At 44.2% G+C, this 14,291-nt stretch overlaps 1 protein-coding gene across 1 annotated transcript in view; it reads left to right on the top strand.

The window, feature by feature from the left end:
- The first annotated feature begins 8,417 nt into the window (after window positions 1-8,417).
- The window catches only part of LOC309634365 (putative serine protease 47), a 23,046-nt gene continuing 17,172 nt past the window's right edge, over window positions 8,418-14,291 (top strand). Inside the window, exon 1 of the mRNA XM_082404319.1 lies at window positions 8,418-9,035. Within this exon, the coding sequence (XP_082260445.1) occupies window positions 8,968-9,035 (68 nt within the window). The 5' untranslated portion in view covers window positions 8,418-8,967. The remainder of the gene's footprint in view (window positions 9,036-14,291) is intronic.

The following is a 14,291-nucleotide window of genomic DNA, read 5'->3' as shown; positions in this document are numbered from 1 at the left end:
TTTCTGTCTTTTCATTTTGCTGATCTTACTGTGTTTGGGGTCTCCTTTTCACAGGTTGCTGGTTCCTAGTTCCCGTTGTTTTTGGTGTCTGTCCCCAGTGGCTAAGGTTGATTCAGTGGGTTGTGTAGGTTTCCTGCTGGAGGGGAGTAGTGCCTGTGTTCTGGTGGATGAGGCTGGATCTTGTCTTTCTGGTGGGCAGGTCCACATCTGGTGGTGTTTTGGGGTGTCTGTGGCCTTATTATGGTTTTAGACAGCCTCTCTGCTAATGGATGGGGCTGTGTTCCTGTCTTGCTAGTATTTTGGCATAGGGTGTCCAGCACTGTAGCTTGCTGGTCGTTGAGTGAAGCTGGGTCTTGGTGTTGAGATGGAGATCTCTGGGAGATTTTTGTCATTTGTTATTACGTGGAGCTCTAAGGTCTCTTGTGGATCAGTGTCCTGAAGTTGGCTTTCCCACCTCAGTGGCACAGCCCTGACGCCTGGCTGGAGCACCAAGAGCCTGTCCTCCACATGGCTCAGAATAAAAGGGAGAAAAAATAGAAAGAAAGAAGGAAAGAGGGTAAAATAAAATAAAGTTATTAAAATTAAAAAATGTTATTAAAAAAATTTTTTTAAAGTAAAAAAAAAAAAAAAAAACCAAAAAAAAAACCGGATGGACAGAACCCTAGGACAAATGGTTAAAGCAAAGCTATACAGACAAAATCTAACACGGAAGCATACACATACACACTCACAAAAAGAGGAAAAGGGGAGAAAATAATCTATCTTGCTCCCAAAGTCCACCACCTCAATTTGGGATGATTCGTTGTCTATTCAGGTATTCCACAGATGCAGGGTACATCAAGTTGACTGTGGAGATTTCATCCGCTTCTCCTGAGGCTGCTGGGAGAAATTTCCCTTTCTCTTCTTTGTTCGCACAGCTCCTGGGATTCAGCTTTGGATTTGAACCTGCCTCTGTGTGTAGGTCGCCTGAGGATGTCTGTTCTTCGCTCAGACCGGACAGGGTTAAAGGGGCAGCTGATTTGGTGGCTCTGGCTCACTCAGGCCCGGGGGGAGGGAGGGGTACAGATGCGGGCGAGCCTGCGGCGGCAGAGGCTGGCGTGACGTTGCTCCAGCCTGAGGCGCGCCGTGCGTTCTCCCGGGGAAGTTGTTGCTGGATCACGGGACCCTGGCAGTGGCGGGCTGCACAGGCTCCCGGGAGGAGAGGTGGGGATAGTGACCTGTGCTCACACACAGGCTTCTTGGTGGCGGCAGCAGCAGCCTTGGCGTCTCATGCCCGTCTCTGGGGTCCGCGCTGATAGCCGCAGCTCGCGCCCGTCTCTGGAGCTCCTTTAAGCAGCGCTCTTAATCCCCGCTCCTCGCGCACCAGGAAACAAAGGGGCAAGTAAAAGTCTCTTGTCTCTTCGGCAGCTCCAGACTTCTCCCGGACTCCCTCCCGGCTAGCTGTGGTGCACTAACCCCTTCAGGCTGTGTTCATGCTGCCAACCCCAGTCCTCTCCCTGGGATCCGACTGAAGCCCGAGCCTCAGCTCCCAGCCCCCCGCCCGCCCCGGCGGGTGAGCAGACAAGCCTCTCGGGCTGGTGAGTGCTGGTCGGCACCGATCCTCTGTGCGGGAATCTCTCCGCTTTGCCCTCCGCACCCCTGTTGCTGTGCTCTCCTCCGTGGCTCTGAAGCTTCCCCCCTCTGCCACCCGCAGTCTCTGCCCGCGAAGGGGCTTCTAGTGTGTGGAAACCTTTCCTCCTTCACAGCTCCCTCCCACTGGTGCAGGTCCCGTCCCTATTCTTTTGTCTCTGTTTTTTCTTTTTTTCTTTTGCCCTACCCAGGTACGTGGGGAGTTTCTTGCCTTTGGGGAGGTCTGAGGTCTTCTGCCAGTGTTCAGTGGGTGTTCTATAGGAGCAGTTCCACGTGTGGATGTATTTCTGATGTATCTGTGGGGAGGAAGGTGATCTCCGCATCTTACTCTTCCGCCATCTTCTCAAAAATCTCCAATCTTTTGTTGATGGGCACTTGAGTTGCTTCTATGTCTTGGTTATTGTAAATAGTGCTGCTATGAACATTGGGGTGCATGTGTCTTTTTGAATTAGAATTTTCATTTTTTCTGGATATATACCTAGGAGTTGAATTGCTGGATCGTTTGTAGTTCTATTTTTAGTTTTTAAGGAAACTCCATACTCTTTTCTATAGTGGCTGCACCAATTTACATTCCCATCTACATTGTACAATTCCCTTTTCTCCCCATCCTCTCTAGCATTTATTATTTATAGACTTTTTGATGATATCCATTATCTTTGGCCACTTCTTAAAAAGGCATCAGGTGATATATCCTTATGCGTCTTGGAGTAATGAGATTTCTCAGCCAGTTTCCTGCACATAGGTGGTTGGGGCACAAGGATTGTTTTATGTCTCAAAATAAATGCTTTTTTTTTTTTTAGCACAGGTTGATGACCTCTTTTAATAATATGACTCTGACAAAAATCTTACTCAATTTAACTTTCTTTCCAACTTGATTCCAGTCAGCTCCATGTGTCAACAGACATGCCCGTGGTAACTAGAAATAAATTTCCTCCCATACACTTAGCTTTCTCTCATCTTATGTCATTCAGAATATAATCAGGAGACAAAACCACACCATTAATTTAAACATATATATATATGTTGTTATGTAAGAAAAAGAGAGTTAAATACTGAAAGGGTAAAAGAGTGCTAGAACAAGGAGTGTGGTGCACTAAAATAGGACTGTGCTGTAGTGATCAGATGGTGTCCTCCCCAGAGCATCTAACTTTCAATGAACTTATTCAGAAAAATAATTGGTTATGGTTGCAGTGCTTTCTTTTTGTGTTGGCTGAGGTAAACTGGCCAGATCATGCCCACACAAGTTATATTTAAAGGATGGAAATTGATTGGAATTGCATACAGAAGACTTTAATTATTCCAGGAAGTAAAAAGCACTGTATTTGGGTATTTAAACATATTCACTCTTGATAGTTTTTTGTTCTGTTTATTGGAAAGAAATATTGGTGATATTTCTAGAATAATGGCATGAGGAGCTTATCAAATCCTCTTCCTGAAAAGCAATGATAAAAGTGGACAAAATTATCAAAAGCAACAATTCCAGGACTCTAAAAACTGACTATGGTGTCAGTAAATTGAGAAGTGCTTATTGAAGTAAAAACAAAAATAACAAAAAAAACCCCTACTAAACCTTGAGCAATAACAGTGGGAGTCTGTGGCATTATTGCCTGTGTCAGTTCTTACCACCACCCCCTTCCCTGGTTCCATGAGCAACAGTAGTTCTGCCAGGGTGGGGCAAGCTGTGAAAATCAGAAGTTTACTGCTGAAGAGGTCTGACTTGATTTGGAACAGAACTCTAGATACCCAATACCTTTGGTCATTGTCAGAAAGCAATTTTGGTGGAAACCAATGAGGAATGGCAACATTGCAGGTAGTATGAAGTCATGATGTTAGTTGAGGTTAACAGCAGACTGGCAGACTAACCAAAAATTTAACAGAAAAATCCCCACAATGAGACCACTAGAGTGGGCCATAATAAACTCCCACATGTCCTTGGTGGTCTGGATGTGTGAACACATGTGTAAGGCTGCATACATGCTGGGAAAAAATTGGAGACAACCTTAGCTATCTACACATTCCTGGCTGAATGTAAGCTTATGTGCAGGCATGGGGGAGACAGGGTGGTGTCCAATAGAAAATAAAAGCTAGAAAGACTAGCAAAAGCTAGCAAACTTGAATTCTGAATGCATTCTGCAACCCACATACAGATACATTGGGAAAGGATGGAAACCTTACTGATGGAAAGTTTTTTAGTGTAAACGTTTTCAATTGACTGCTAAGCTATGCTGACACAGGGTTAACCCCTAAAAAGACAGGGTTACCTAAAAATAAGAATTTTAAAAATTAAAAATCTGAACAGAGACATCAGCAGGGAGACAGATATCATATAATTAATTTAGGTATATTTTTGAAAAGAAGAAACAGCCACAAATCTGAGAGGTAGGAGGAGGCATATCAGAACACAGAATTGCTGTAATATTTTTTCTAAAATGCTTAATTTTCAACAAAAAACATTAGGAGACAAGAAATTGAAACCCATAAAATAGAAACTGCATGGGCTCTAGATATTGGACTTAGCAGATGAAAACTTGAAAACATCTATTATAAATATGTCTAAAAAAAAAGAGAAGGGAACCATGTTTAAAGAATTTAAGAAAAGTATGATGGTAATGACCCACTGAATAGAAAATATTAATAAAAGGATAGCAATTATTTTAAAAAAGAACCAAGTAGAAAGTCTGTAGTTGAAGGTTTCAAAAATGAAAATTTTTAAATTCACTAATTTCAACAGAAGATTCAAGATGACAGAAGGAAGAATAAATGAACTTGAAGATAGATTAATAGGAATTATCCAATCTGAAAAATAGAAAGAGAAATAAATGAAGAAAAATGAACAGACTCTCAGAGAGTCATCAGACATATTAATATATGCATAATGGCAATCCCAGAAGGAAAGCAGAGGAAGAAATGGGTAAAAAAATTTTAAGAAACAATAGCCAAATTTTTTCAAATTTGATGGAAAATAATAATATAATAAAACCACAATGAGGCATCACCTCACACTGGTCAGAATGGCCATCATCAAAAAATCTACAAACAATAAATGCTGGAGAGGGTGTGGAGAAAAGGGAACCCTCTTGCACTGTTGGTGGGAATGTAAATTGATACAGCCACTATGGAGAACAGTATGGAGATTCCTTAAAAAACTAAAAATAGAAACTACCACATGACCCAGCAATCCCACTACTGGGCACATACCCTAAGAAAACTGTAATTCAAAAAGAGACATGTACCACAATGTTCATTGTAGCACTATTTACAATAGCCAGGACATGGAAGCAACCTAATTGTCCATCGACAGGTGAATGCATAAAGAAGATGTGGCACATATACACAATGGAATATTACTCAGCTATAAAAAAGAAATGAAATTGAGTTATTTCTGAGAGGTGAATGGACCTAGAGTCTGTCATACAGAGTGAAGTAAGTCAGAAAGAGAAAAACAAACATTGTATGCTAACACATATATATGGAATCCAAAAAAAAAAAATGGTTCTGATGAACTTACGAGCAGGACAGGAATAATGACACAGACATAGAGAATGGACTTGAGGACATGGGGTGGGAAGGGTACGCTGGGATGAAGTGAGAGAGTAGCACGGACAAATATACACTACCAAATGTAAAATAGATAGCTAGTGGGAAGCAGCTGCATAGCACAGGGAGATCAGCTAGGTGCTCTGTGACCACCTAGAGGGGTGAGATAGGGAGAGTGAGAAGGAGGCACAAGAGGGAGGGGATATGGGGATATATGTATACATATAGCTGATTCAATTTTTTATATAGCAGAAACTAACAAAACATTGTAAAGCAATTATACTCCAATAAGGATGTTAAAAAAATTAATCTAAAATTCAAGAGACCCAACATACACCAAGTAGGATCAAAGAAATCTGTATCTGGACATATCAAATCAAAGATAAAGACCAAGAGAGAATCTTGAAAGCAGCAGGAGAAAAAAGACTTATCTTACATAAAGGAACAACATTCCAATTAATAGCTGGCTTCTCATTAGAAAAAAAAAAAAAATGGAGGACAGTGAGATAAAATACTCAAAGTGCTAAAAGGAAAAATCTGTCAACCAAGAATTCCATACCCAGTCAAACTATCCTTCAAAATGAAGTTGAAATAAGGGTATTTTCAGATTAACAAAGACTGAGATAATTCATTGCTGGCAATCTTGCCTTATAAGAAATACTAAAGAAAGTCTTTCCATATGAAAGAAAAGGATATAGGATGTTAAATCAAATTTACAGGGGGAAATAAAGAGCAAGGAAATGGTAAATATAAGGGTAACTGTAAAAGACTGCATAAATATATTTCCCTATCCTTTACTAACTGAATTAAAAAGATTAAAGAATGTATAAAGTTTAAATTAAAATATTGTATTGATGATATATCATAGAGATGTAATAAAAATGACAATAACAGCACAAAGGAGGGAAAGTTAATGGAACTATATTGGATGAGTTTCTCTATTACCAAACTTAATAATCTAAAGTAGATTCGGGTAAATTAAGATGCACAGTGTAATGATTATAGCAACTATGATGGTTAATCTTTGTGTCAATTTTACTGCACTACAGGGTGCCCAGATTAAACATTATTTCTGGGTGTGTCTGTGAGGGTGTTTCTGGATGAAATCAGCATTTGAATCGGTGGACTCAGTAGACTGCCCTCCCCAGGGTGGGTGAGCATCATCCACCCTGTTGAGGGCCTGAATGGAACAAAAGGCAGAAGAAGGAAGAATTTGCCTTTTTTTCTTTCTTATTTGCCTGGTTGAGTTGGGACATTGGTCTTCTTCTGCCCCTAGACTGGGATTTACACCATTGCCTCCCCTGGTTCTTAGACCTTCAGACTCAGGCTGAAATTATACCACCGGTTTTCCTGGGTCTCCAGCTTGCAGATGGCAGATCATGGGACTTCTCCGTCTCCATAATCATGTGAGTCAACCCCTCATAATAAAAATCAATCTCTCTCTCTCCCTCTTCTCTCCCTCTCTCCTGATTCCTATTGGTTCGGTTTCTCTGGAGAACCCCAACTAATACAGCAACCACTATGTAAGTAACTGAAAATACAGCTACAAAATCAACAAAGGAATTAGTAGGGCACAATAAAAAAATGTATATAGTGGAAAAGAAAGAAGTAGAGAAGTGAAAGTGTTACCGACCAGGGTTCTTGCCCTCCTTAATCAATAGAAAATGATAAGAGGCCAGACAAGAAATTCAAGCAAGGCTTTATTGGAGCCCCTGCTGCAGCAAGGGGGGCGCCAGAACAAACAACAGTTTTCCTTGTTAACCTGCTCCCTGAGGGGGGGGCAAGCTGGTTCCTTATACGGGGGTGAGGGTAAGGGTGTGTCCAGGGGTTGGGCCAGAGGGGTGGCTTAGGTGGTTTGCCCACCCCTTTGTGATGTTGTGTGCAGGGGGCATGCACAGTACCCTGTTTTTGCTCCCAACCCCCTGTTTTTTCTCCTGGCTCTTCAGAAGTGGCATTTGGGCTTTTTTGGTCTTTTTGTATTTTTTGTCCATAATTTGTCCCAACTGAGCATGCACGCAGTTATTTTTAGTCCCTTATCGTTTCTTTGTATTTTTTGGCTTGAGGAAATGTTTGTCCAGATGCAAACACTGCAGCACTGCTGCAAAGGGTCCCAGGTCCCAGCCTGTCTCATTTCCCTCTGAGAGACTCTACACCCTTATTCTTAAGGGGTGAGGGGCCAAAGGTCTCTTCTTTTGAAACTTCTTCCTGCTGGACAGGGTCTGCAGACCCTAGCCTACCCTAGAGGTATAGAAATCCCTTGCTGACTGTTCCAAGGACCTGTAGGGAGCTGGGCCACTCTCCACTGGAATGGGCTGAATTCCTTGAGCCCTCATGAGTCTTCCTTCAAACTGTTAGAGCCTAGAAGACACAAACTTAACCAAAAAGTTAAACAGACAAGGGCTAGAAAGAACAACAATAGCCACTAAAGGGTCTGGAAAGGGAAGGAACCAGGTTAACTTTGGGAGGGCTTCTTTCTTTCTTCTTCTTCTTTTTTAACTGTTGACCAGACAGTGGAGGCAATATCGCCCCTGTTGAAATTGTGAAGCCACTCTGCCTGGGTGTATATTTCCTTAATATTAACTGTTACCTGTCCTGTCACATTGGTCCATGTGTAACAGGAAGTATTAGTTAACCAAGTGCAGCAGGAAGTATTAGTTATCACACAAGCTCCATCTTGTTCTGCAAGACAAAAGCCAGACAATTGTCAAGAACTGCATCAGCCAAGGAAAAAAGAGAGGTTCCAAGTCTTGTTAAGGCTTCAAATAGGAGTCCAACCCACTACATCATTTTACTTACCTGTTGATGGTGCCTATCTTTTGAATAGGTATCTCAGATTTTCCACTGACTCAGAGGTGTATTGTTCTTCGGTTGTGACCTGTGGGGTTTCTGGAGGTAAAACTTTAGTCTGGACAAATATACGCAACTAGATATATATCCCTTGAAGTTTGACAGCAGTAGGGGTGGCTAAAATTACTTTATAAGGACCCTTTCATCTTGGCAATTGTTGGTCTTTGGGGCACCCCCCTTTCCATGTTTTAAGAAGAACTTAGTCCCCAGGGTTTATTTGTGAAGGAACTGCTCCTTCCTCTGTATCTTTAGTGGGAGCTGACAGTGCCTTGTGAGCATAATCCTGGATTGCCTTCTGAACTTGTTCTAGATTAATAATATATCTCAGGGTCAGGTTCACTTCCTCGTCTGATAGAACATCAGTAGTAAGAAAAGGCCTCCCGTAGGTCATTTCAAATGGGCTAAGCCTCAGACCACTCCTGGGGGCTACACAGACCCTGAAGAGTACAATAGGAAGCAAGTTTGTCCAGGGTTCATGAGTTTCTTGGCAGACCTTTGCTAAGGTTTTCTTTATTTTTTAAAAAATATTTATTTATTTACTTATTTGTTTATTTATTTATTTGGCTGTGCTGGGTCTTAGTTGCTGCCTATGGGATCTTTGCTGTGGCATGCAGGATCTTTAGTTTTGCGGCATGCGGGAATCTCTTAGATGTGGCATGCGGGATCTAGTTCCCCAACCAGGGATTGAACCCAGGCCTGCTGCATTGGGAGCAAGGAGTCTCAACCACTGGACCACCAGGGAAATGCCACTAAAGTTTTCTTTAAAGTATTGTTCATTTTCTCTACCTTCCCTGAAGACTGAGGGTGCCGAGAAGTGGCTTGTAGTCTATCCCTAGGGCCGTTGTGAGCCCCTGTGTGATTTTGGCTATAAAAGAGGGCCCGTTATCACTCTGGAGGGACTTTGGAAATCCAAACTGAGGAATTATTTCTTCTAAAAGGGACTTACACACTTCCATGGCCTTTTCAGATCGGGTGGGGAAGGCTTCAACCCATCCTGTGAACGTATCAACAGACACCAGAAGGTATTTATATCCTGATCGTGAGGGCATTTGCGTGAAATCTAACTGCCAGTCTTCCCTCAGGCATGTCCCCCGGCATTGAATTGGCCTGAGTAACGAAGTGGGGAGTAGATAGGTCTGTGGGTTATTAGGGGCACATAAATTCCAGGCAAGCATTACTTGTTTTATTGTTCTTTTAAGCTCCTTCCCTGAAAAAGCCTTTTGCATCAAGTCCCATAGTGCACCCCTCCCATAGTGGGTGGCATCATGTAAGCTCTTAGTGAGTTTCCATTGTTGGGCCTCAGGGATTAGCACCCTATCCTCCTTTCTATACCAGCCTGTGCTTCCTTGCTCATAGCTCCATTTCTCAGAATTTTCTTGTTCCTGTGGGGAATAGTGGGGGAGCTAGGGAGTTCAGGGAGCCAATCACTAGGGCCATAACTTGTTCAGGTTCCTGCAATCGAGCTGTCTGTTTTGCAATTTGATCAGCTTTGCTGTTCCCTTGGCTAACAAAAGGCCCCTCCCTGTGATGGCCCCTACAGTGGACTACTGCTACCTAGGTCGGGAGCTGCACTGTTTCTAAAAGAGTCAAAATCAAATCTTTATGTTTTAGGGGGGAACTTCTAGCGATTACCATTCCTCTTTCTTTCCAAATGGCAGCATAAGCATGGAACACATGGAACCCATACTTAAAGTCAGTAAAAATATTTAATTTCTTATCCTTCCCTAATTGCAAACTCTCGTTAAGGCAATTAGTTCAGCCTTTTGGGCTGATGTCTGGGGTGGCAGGGCCTTGGCTTCTATGACTTCATCTAGGCTAACTATGGCATACACCACCTTTCAGTTTACCATTTCTGCAAAACTGCTCCCATCAGTAAACCATTCGACCTCAGGGCTGTCTAGAGGCTCATCTAGAAGATCAGACCTACTGGAGTAAGTTTGTTCTATGGTCTCTATACACTGATGCAATAAGTCTCCACTCTTGACCACTGGAAGCAGAGTTTATGGGTTTGGGGTTTGGCACACCTTTAAGGTAATGTTGGGGGTGTCCATTAGGAGGGCCTGTTATTTTGTTAACCTTCCTCCAGTCAACCAATGTCCTTTGACTTCCAGCACAGATTGTACCTGATGAGAGGTTAACACATCTAAATGTTGTCCCAGGGTGAGCTTGGAAGACCCACTAACTAACAGGGCTGTGGCTGCTACTGCCCGCAGGCAGCTTGGCCATCCCAGGGCCACTGAGTCCAGTTGTTTTGAAAAGTAAGCCCCTGTCCTCTGATCTGGTCCCAGCTTTTGGGTCAGGACTCCTAGTGCTATCCCTGACTTCTCGTGAATGTATAGGGTAAAGGGTTGGTCCAAATTTGGAAGCTCCAGTGCTGGTGCTCTACTTAATTCAGTCCTTAGAGTCTCAAAGGCCCACTAGTGGTCCTTATTCCATTGAAGGGGTTCTCTTTCTTCTCCCTTTAGAGCCTCATAGAGGGGTTTTGCTATAAGGCCATAATTTGGAATCCAGACACAACAGAACACAGCCATCCTGAGAAAGCCTCGAAGTTGCCTCTTTGCGGTTGGAGATGGTAATGCACTAATTGCTGTTTTTTGATCTATGGCCAGGGCTTGTGCCCCTGGGGTCAAAACAAATCCTAAATATTGAACCCACTGTTGTGAGATCTGAGCCTTTGTTGGAGAGACTTTATATCGCCTTTCTGCCAGAAAATTTAGGACCCTAATGGTATTTTGATCTGAATCTTGTTCGGTCTCACTACTTATCAATAAATCATCAACATATTGCAGCAGAGTTCCCTTCTCAAGGCTCAGTTCCCTCAGTTCCCTTGCTAACGTGTTTCCAAAAGATGGGGGCTGTCCCAAATCGCTGAGGAAGCACTGTTCACGTATACTGGGTGGCTTCCAGGGTGTCAGGGTCCCTCCATTCAAAGGCAAAAAGGTATTGAGACTCAGGATGTAGAGGAATACAGAAAAGTGCATCTTTGAGGTCCAAAACAGAGAAATACTGGGTGCTCCCTGGCACTTGGGTGAGGAAGGTGTATGTGTTTGGCACCAATGGGTGAATAGGGATGAGTGCCTCATTCACTGCTTGTAAGTCTTGCACAAACCAAAACTCCCCATTAGGCTTCTGAATGGGGAGGATCGGGGTGTTGCAAGGGGATTGGCAGGGCCTAATGAGTCTGTGTTTTAGGAACTTGCTGAGCAGCAGTTGGATTCCCCTCATGGCCTCAGGCTTTAAAAGATCTTTTCCAGGGGTATTTTCCCCCAGGCTTTAACTTTATGTTTATTGGGGGAACAGGTTTTGCCCTTCCTGGCACTGAGGTATCCCAAACTGCAGGATCTACTTGTTCCCTAATTTCTTGGGGAATGTCTTGGGGAATATTTTGATGACCAGCAGGTGGGTCATCTGGGGCTACTAACAGATGCATTCTCTGCTTGAATTCTCTACCTCCTAAGAATATACTAGCTCTTAACTTATTTAGCAAATCTCTTCTGAGGAGGAGGACAGGGCATTCTGGCATATACAAAAAGGAGTGAATAATAATAATGGGCCTGACTCTGTGGGCAAGGGGAGATGTAAATCACCTTACCTTTGGCTGTCTATCAACTGCTGTCACAGTACAGTCTCTGTTGGAGAGGGGGGCAGCTGGCCAAGTCAGAACAGAGCAGGTGGCTCCAGTGTCTACAAGAAATTCAGTTCTCCTACCTGCCACATCGAGGTTGACCCGAGGCTCTGCTGGAGTGATGAGGATGGATCGAGTGGGATCTGGAGCTGGGAAGGCACTCAGGCCCCATCAGTTGGTGTGCAGGAATCTCTCATTGGAGAGAATTGTAAGGACCTGGGGCCAGTCAAGGTTGCCCCTTGGGTGTCTCACAGGAAAGCGCTCAGGACATTCCCCCTTCCAGTGCCCCGCCTTCCAACAAAAGGCATACTTGTTCGAGCCCAGGCAGCTTCTTGGCAGTCTGTCCAGGCTTCTTGGCCCTCCAGCGTCCCTTCGAGATGGTGGGTGGATCAGAGCAGCCAAAAGTTGTGTTTTCTTTTTTAGCCTCTTATCCTTATTGGACTCCTCCATTAAGTCGCGGTTGTTATAGACCTTGAAAGCCTCCTCTACCAAGGTTGACAGTGGGGTTTGGGGCCCAGACTCAAGCTTTTGTAATTTTCTCCTGATAATCAGGAGTAGCCTGGGTGATAAAATTCATGGCCAATAGTGTCCTCCCTTCTGCGGACTCAGGGTCTATACTGGTGTACTTCCTGAATGCCTCTGTCACTCGGCTCAGGAAGACTGTTGGGTTTTCATCTTTTTCCTTTGCAACTTCTCAGACCTTATCATAATTTACAGGCTTCACCATACACCTTTTCAGTCCTTCTGATAGACAAGTCATATAATGTCTCATCCTAGCCTGACCTACCTGATCTTCATAGTCCCAGTGTGGGTCATGTTCTGGGACTGGATCCCCACCCACCTGAAAAATTTGGCGGTGTGGATTGGTGGCCAATAGGCCATCTGAGTGTTACCTGGCCTTTCTCAGTATACGCTCCCTTTCATCTGGGGTGCAACAGTAGGCCAGCATAACCATGATGTCCTGCCAGGTGAGAGAGAATGTCAACCCCAGCCTGATAAATTCGTCCCTAAACTTGTCAGGGTCCTCTGAGAACCTGTCAAAATTCTCCTTACAAATTCCTAAGTCTCTCATTGAGAAGGGGACATGCACTCCAGTAGTGCTTCAGTTTCCATCAGCTGATTCCTGAGGGGGTAAAGGCCTTGTGGGGCAGAGGTGGGGGCTAACTTTGAACCTGATCCTGGGCGACAGGAAGTTCCACTACGAGTTACCCTGGAGGGACTAGTCTCTCCCTCCTGGGGCGACGGAGGATATAAAGGGACATAAGGAGGCAGAGATTGGGATTGGTCAGAGGGATCCGGAGAAGTAGGTGGCTCCGGAGGAGTAGGTGGCTCCGGGGAAGCAGGTGAAGCTTGGTTTCCCCCCTGAGAGTCGGAGAAAGCTAGAAGGGGATCATTTAAAATGTCGGGAGTGTTTCTGATTCCCCAGGCTTTTGATTACAGGAGACCCATAGAGCGGGGTTTTGGTAAAGGACCATGAAGGTTTATTTTGGGGGGTGGGGGCAGCCCCATGTGGTTTGTGGGATTTTAGTTCCCCGACCAGGGATCGAACACATGCCCTCAGCAGTGACAGCTCAGAATTCTAACCACTGGACCGCCAGGGAATTCCCAGGACCATGAAGGCTTGAACATAGGGAGCCTCAGTCCATTTTCCTGTCCTGCAACAGCAGAGATCCAATTGCAACACGGTATTATAGAGACCCATTTTCAGACCATTTTTCTCCATTCCCCGACTTATACAAGGGCCAGGCAATGTTACAATAGAGTTTAAACGTTTCCCTTTTCAGCCCGTCTATTTTGAAAGTTTCCAATTTTTAAGGATACTCTCCAGAGGTGTTTCTTCTGGCTTAGAAGAGGATCATCCCATGTTGAATAACATGCAACCAAGAAAAAGTGCTCCTAGAAATGAAGTCCAGTGTCCCAGAGACATTTACCAGGAGGCTTTTGTCCTATAATGTTTCCCTATGCTGGGGGTATTCCTCGAGTTTAAGCATCTATAAAACCTAGGATGTGGGTTTCTTGGAAGTGGCCACCCAATAGGTGATCTGTAACAAGGTATGGGCTGCCAAGGCCTTGAGTGAAAGGGGTCCTAGAGGTGCAAAAAAGGAACTCCTGGAGGAATTGGAGTTGGGTGCAATGGAAAATGCCATTGGGGTCAGGACCTAAGGGCCTACGTTGGGAGTATTCCCACAGGGGATTTTTTTTGGACATAGAATAAGGTGAGAGACTAGACAGCAGAAAAACCTAAAACCCTTTCCCCTCTCTGTTTGACAGCTATGATAAAACTGGGGAGAGCCTGATGATTCCATCTGACACAGGCAACAATGAGTTTAGACAATGTTTCCTATGTAATTTTTTTTTTTTAATATTTTATCTATTTATTTATTTATTTATTTATTTATTTATTTATTTATTTATGGCTGAGTTGGGTCCCCGTTTCTGCGTGAGGGCTTTCTCCAGTTGCGGCAAGTGGGGGCCACTCTCCATCGCGGCGCGCGGGCCTCTCACTATCGCAGCCTCTCCTGCTGCAGAGCACAGGCTCCTGACGCACAGGCTCAGTAGTTGTGGCTCACGGGCCCAGTCGCTCCACGGCATGTGGGATCCTCCCAGACCAGGGCGTGAACCCGTGTCCCCTGCACTGGCAGGCAGACCCTCA

This window comes from Balaenoptera borealis (assembly GCF_965194805.1).
Source record: "Balaenoptera borealis genome assembly, chromosome: 8".
NCBI classification, from domain to species: domain Eukaryota; kingdom Metazoa; phylum Chordata; class Mammalia; order Artiodactyla; family Balaenopteridae; genus Balaenoptera; species Balaenoptera borealis.
This window is presented reverse-complemented; position numbering and strand designations above follow the sequence as displayed.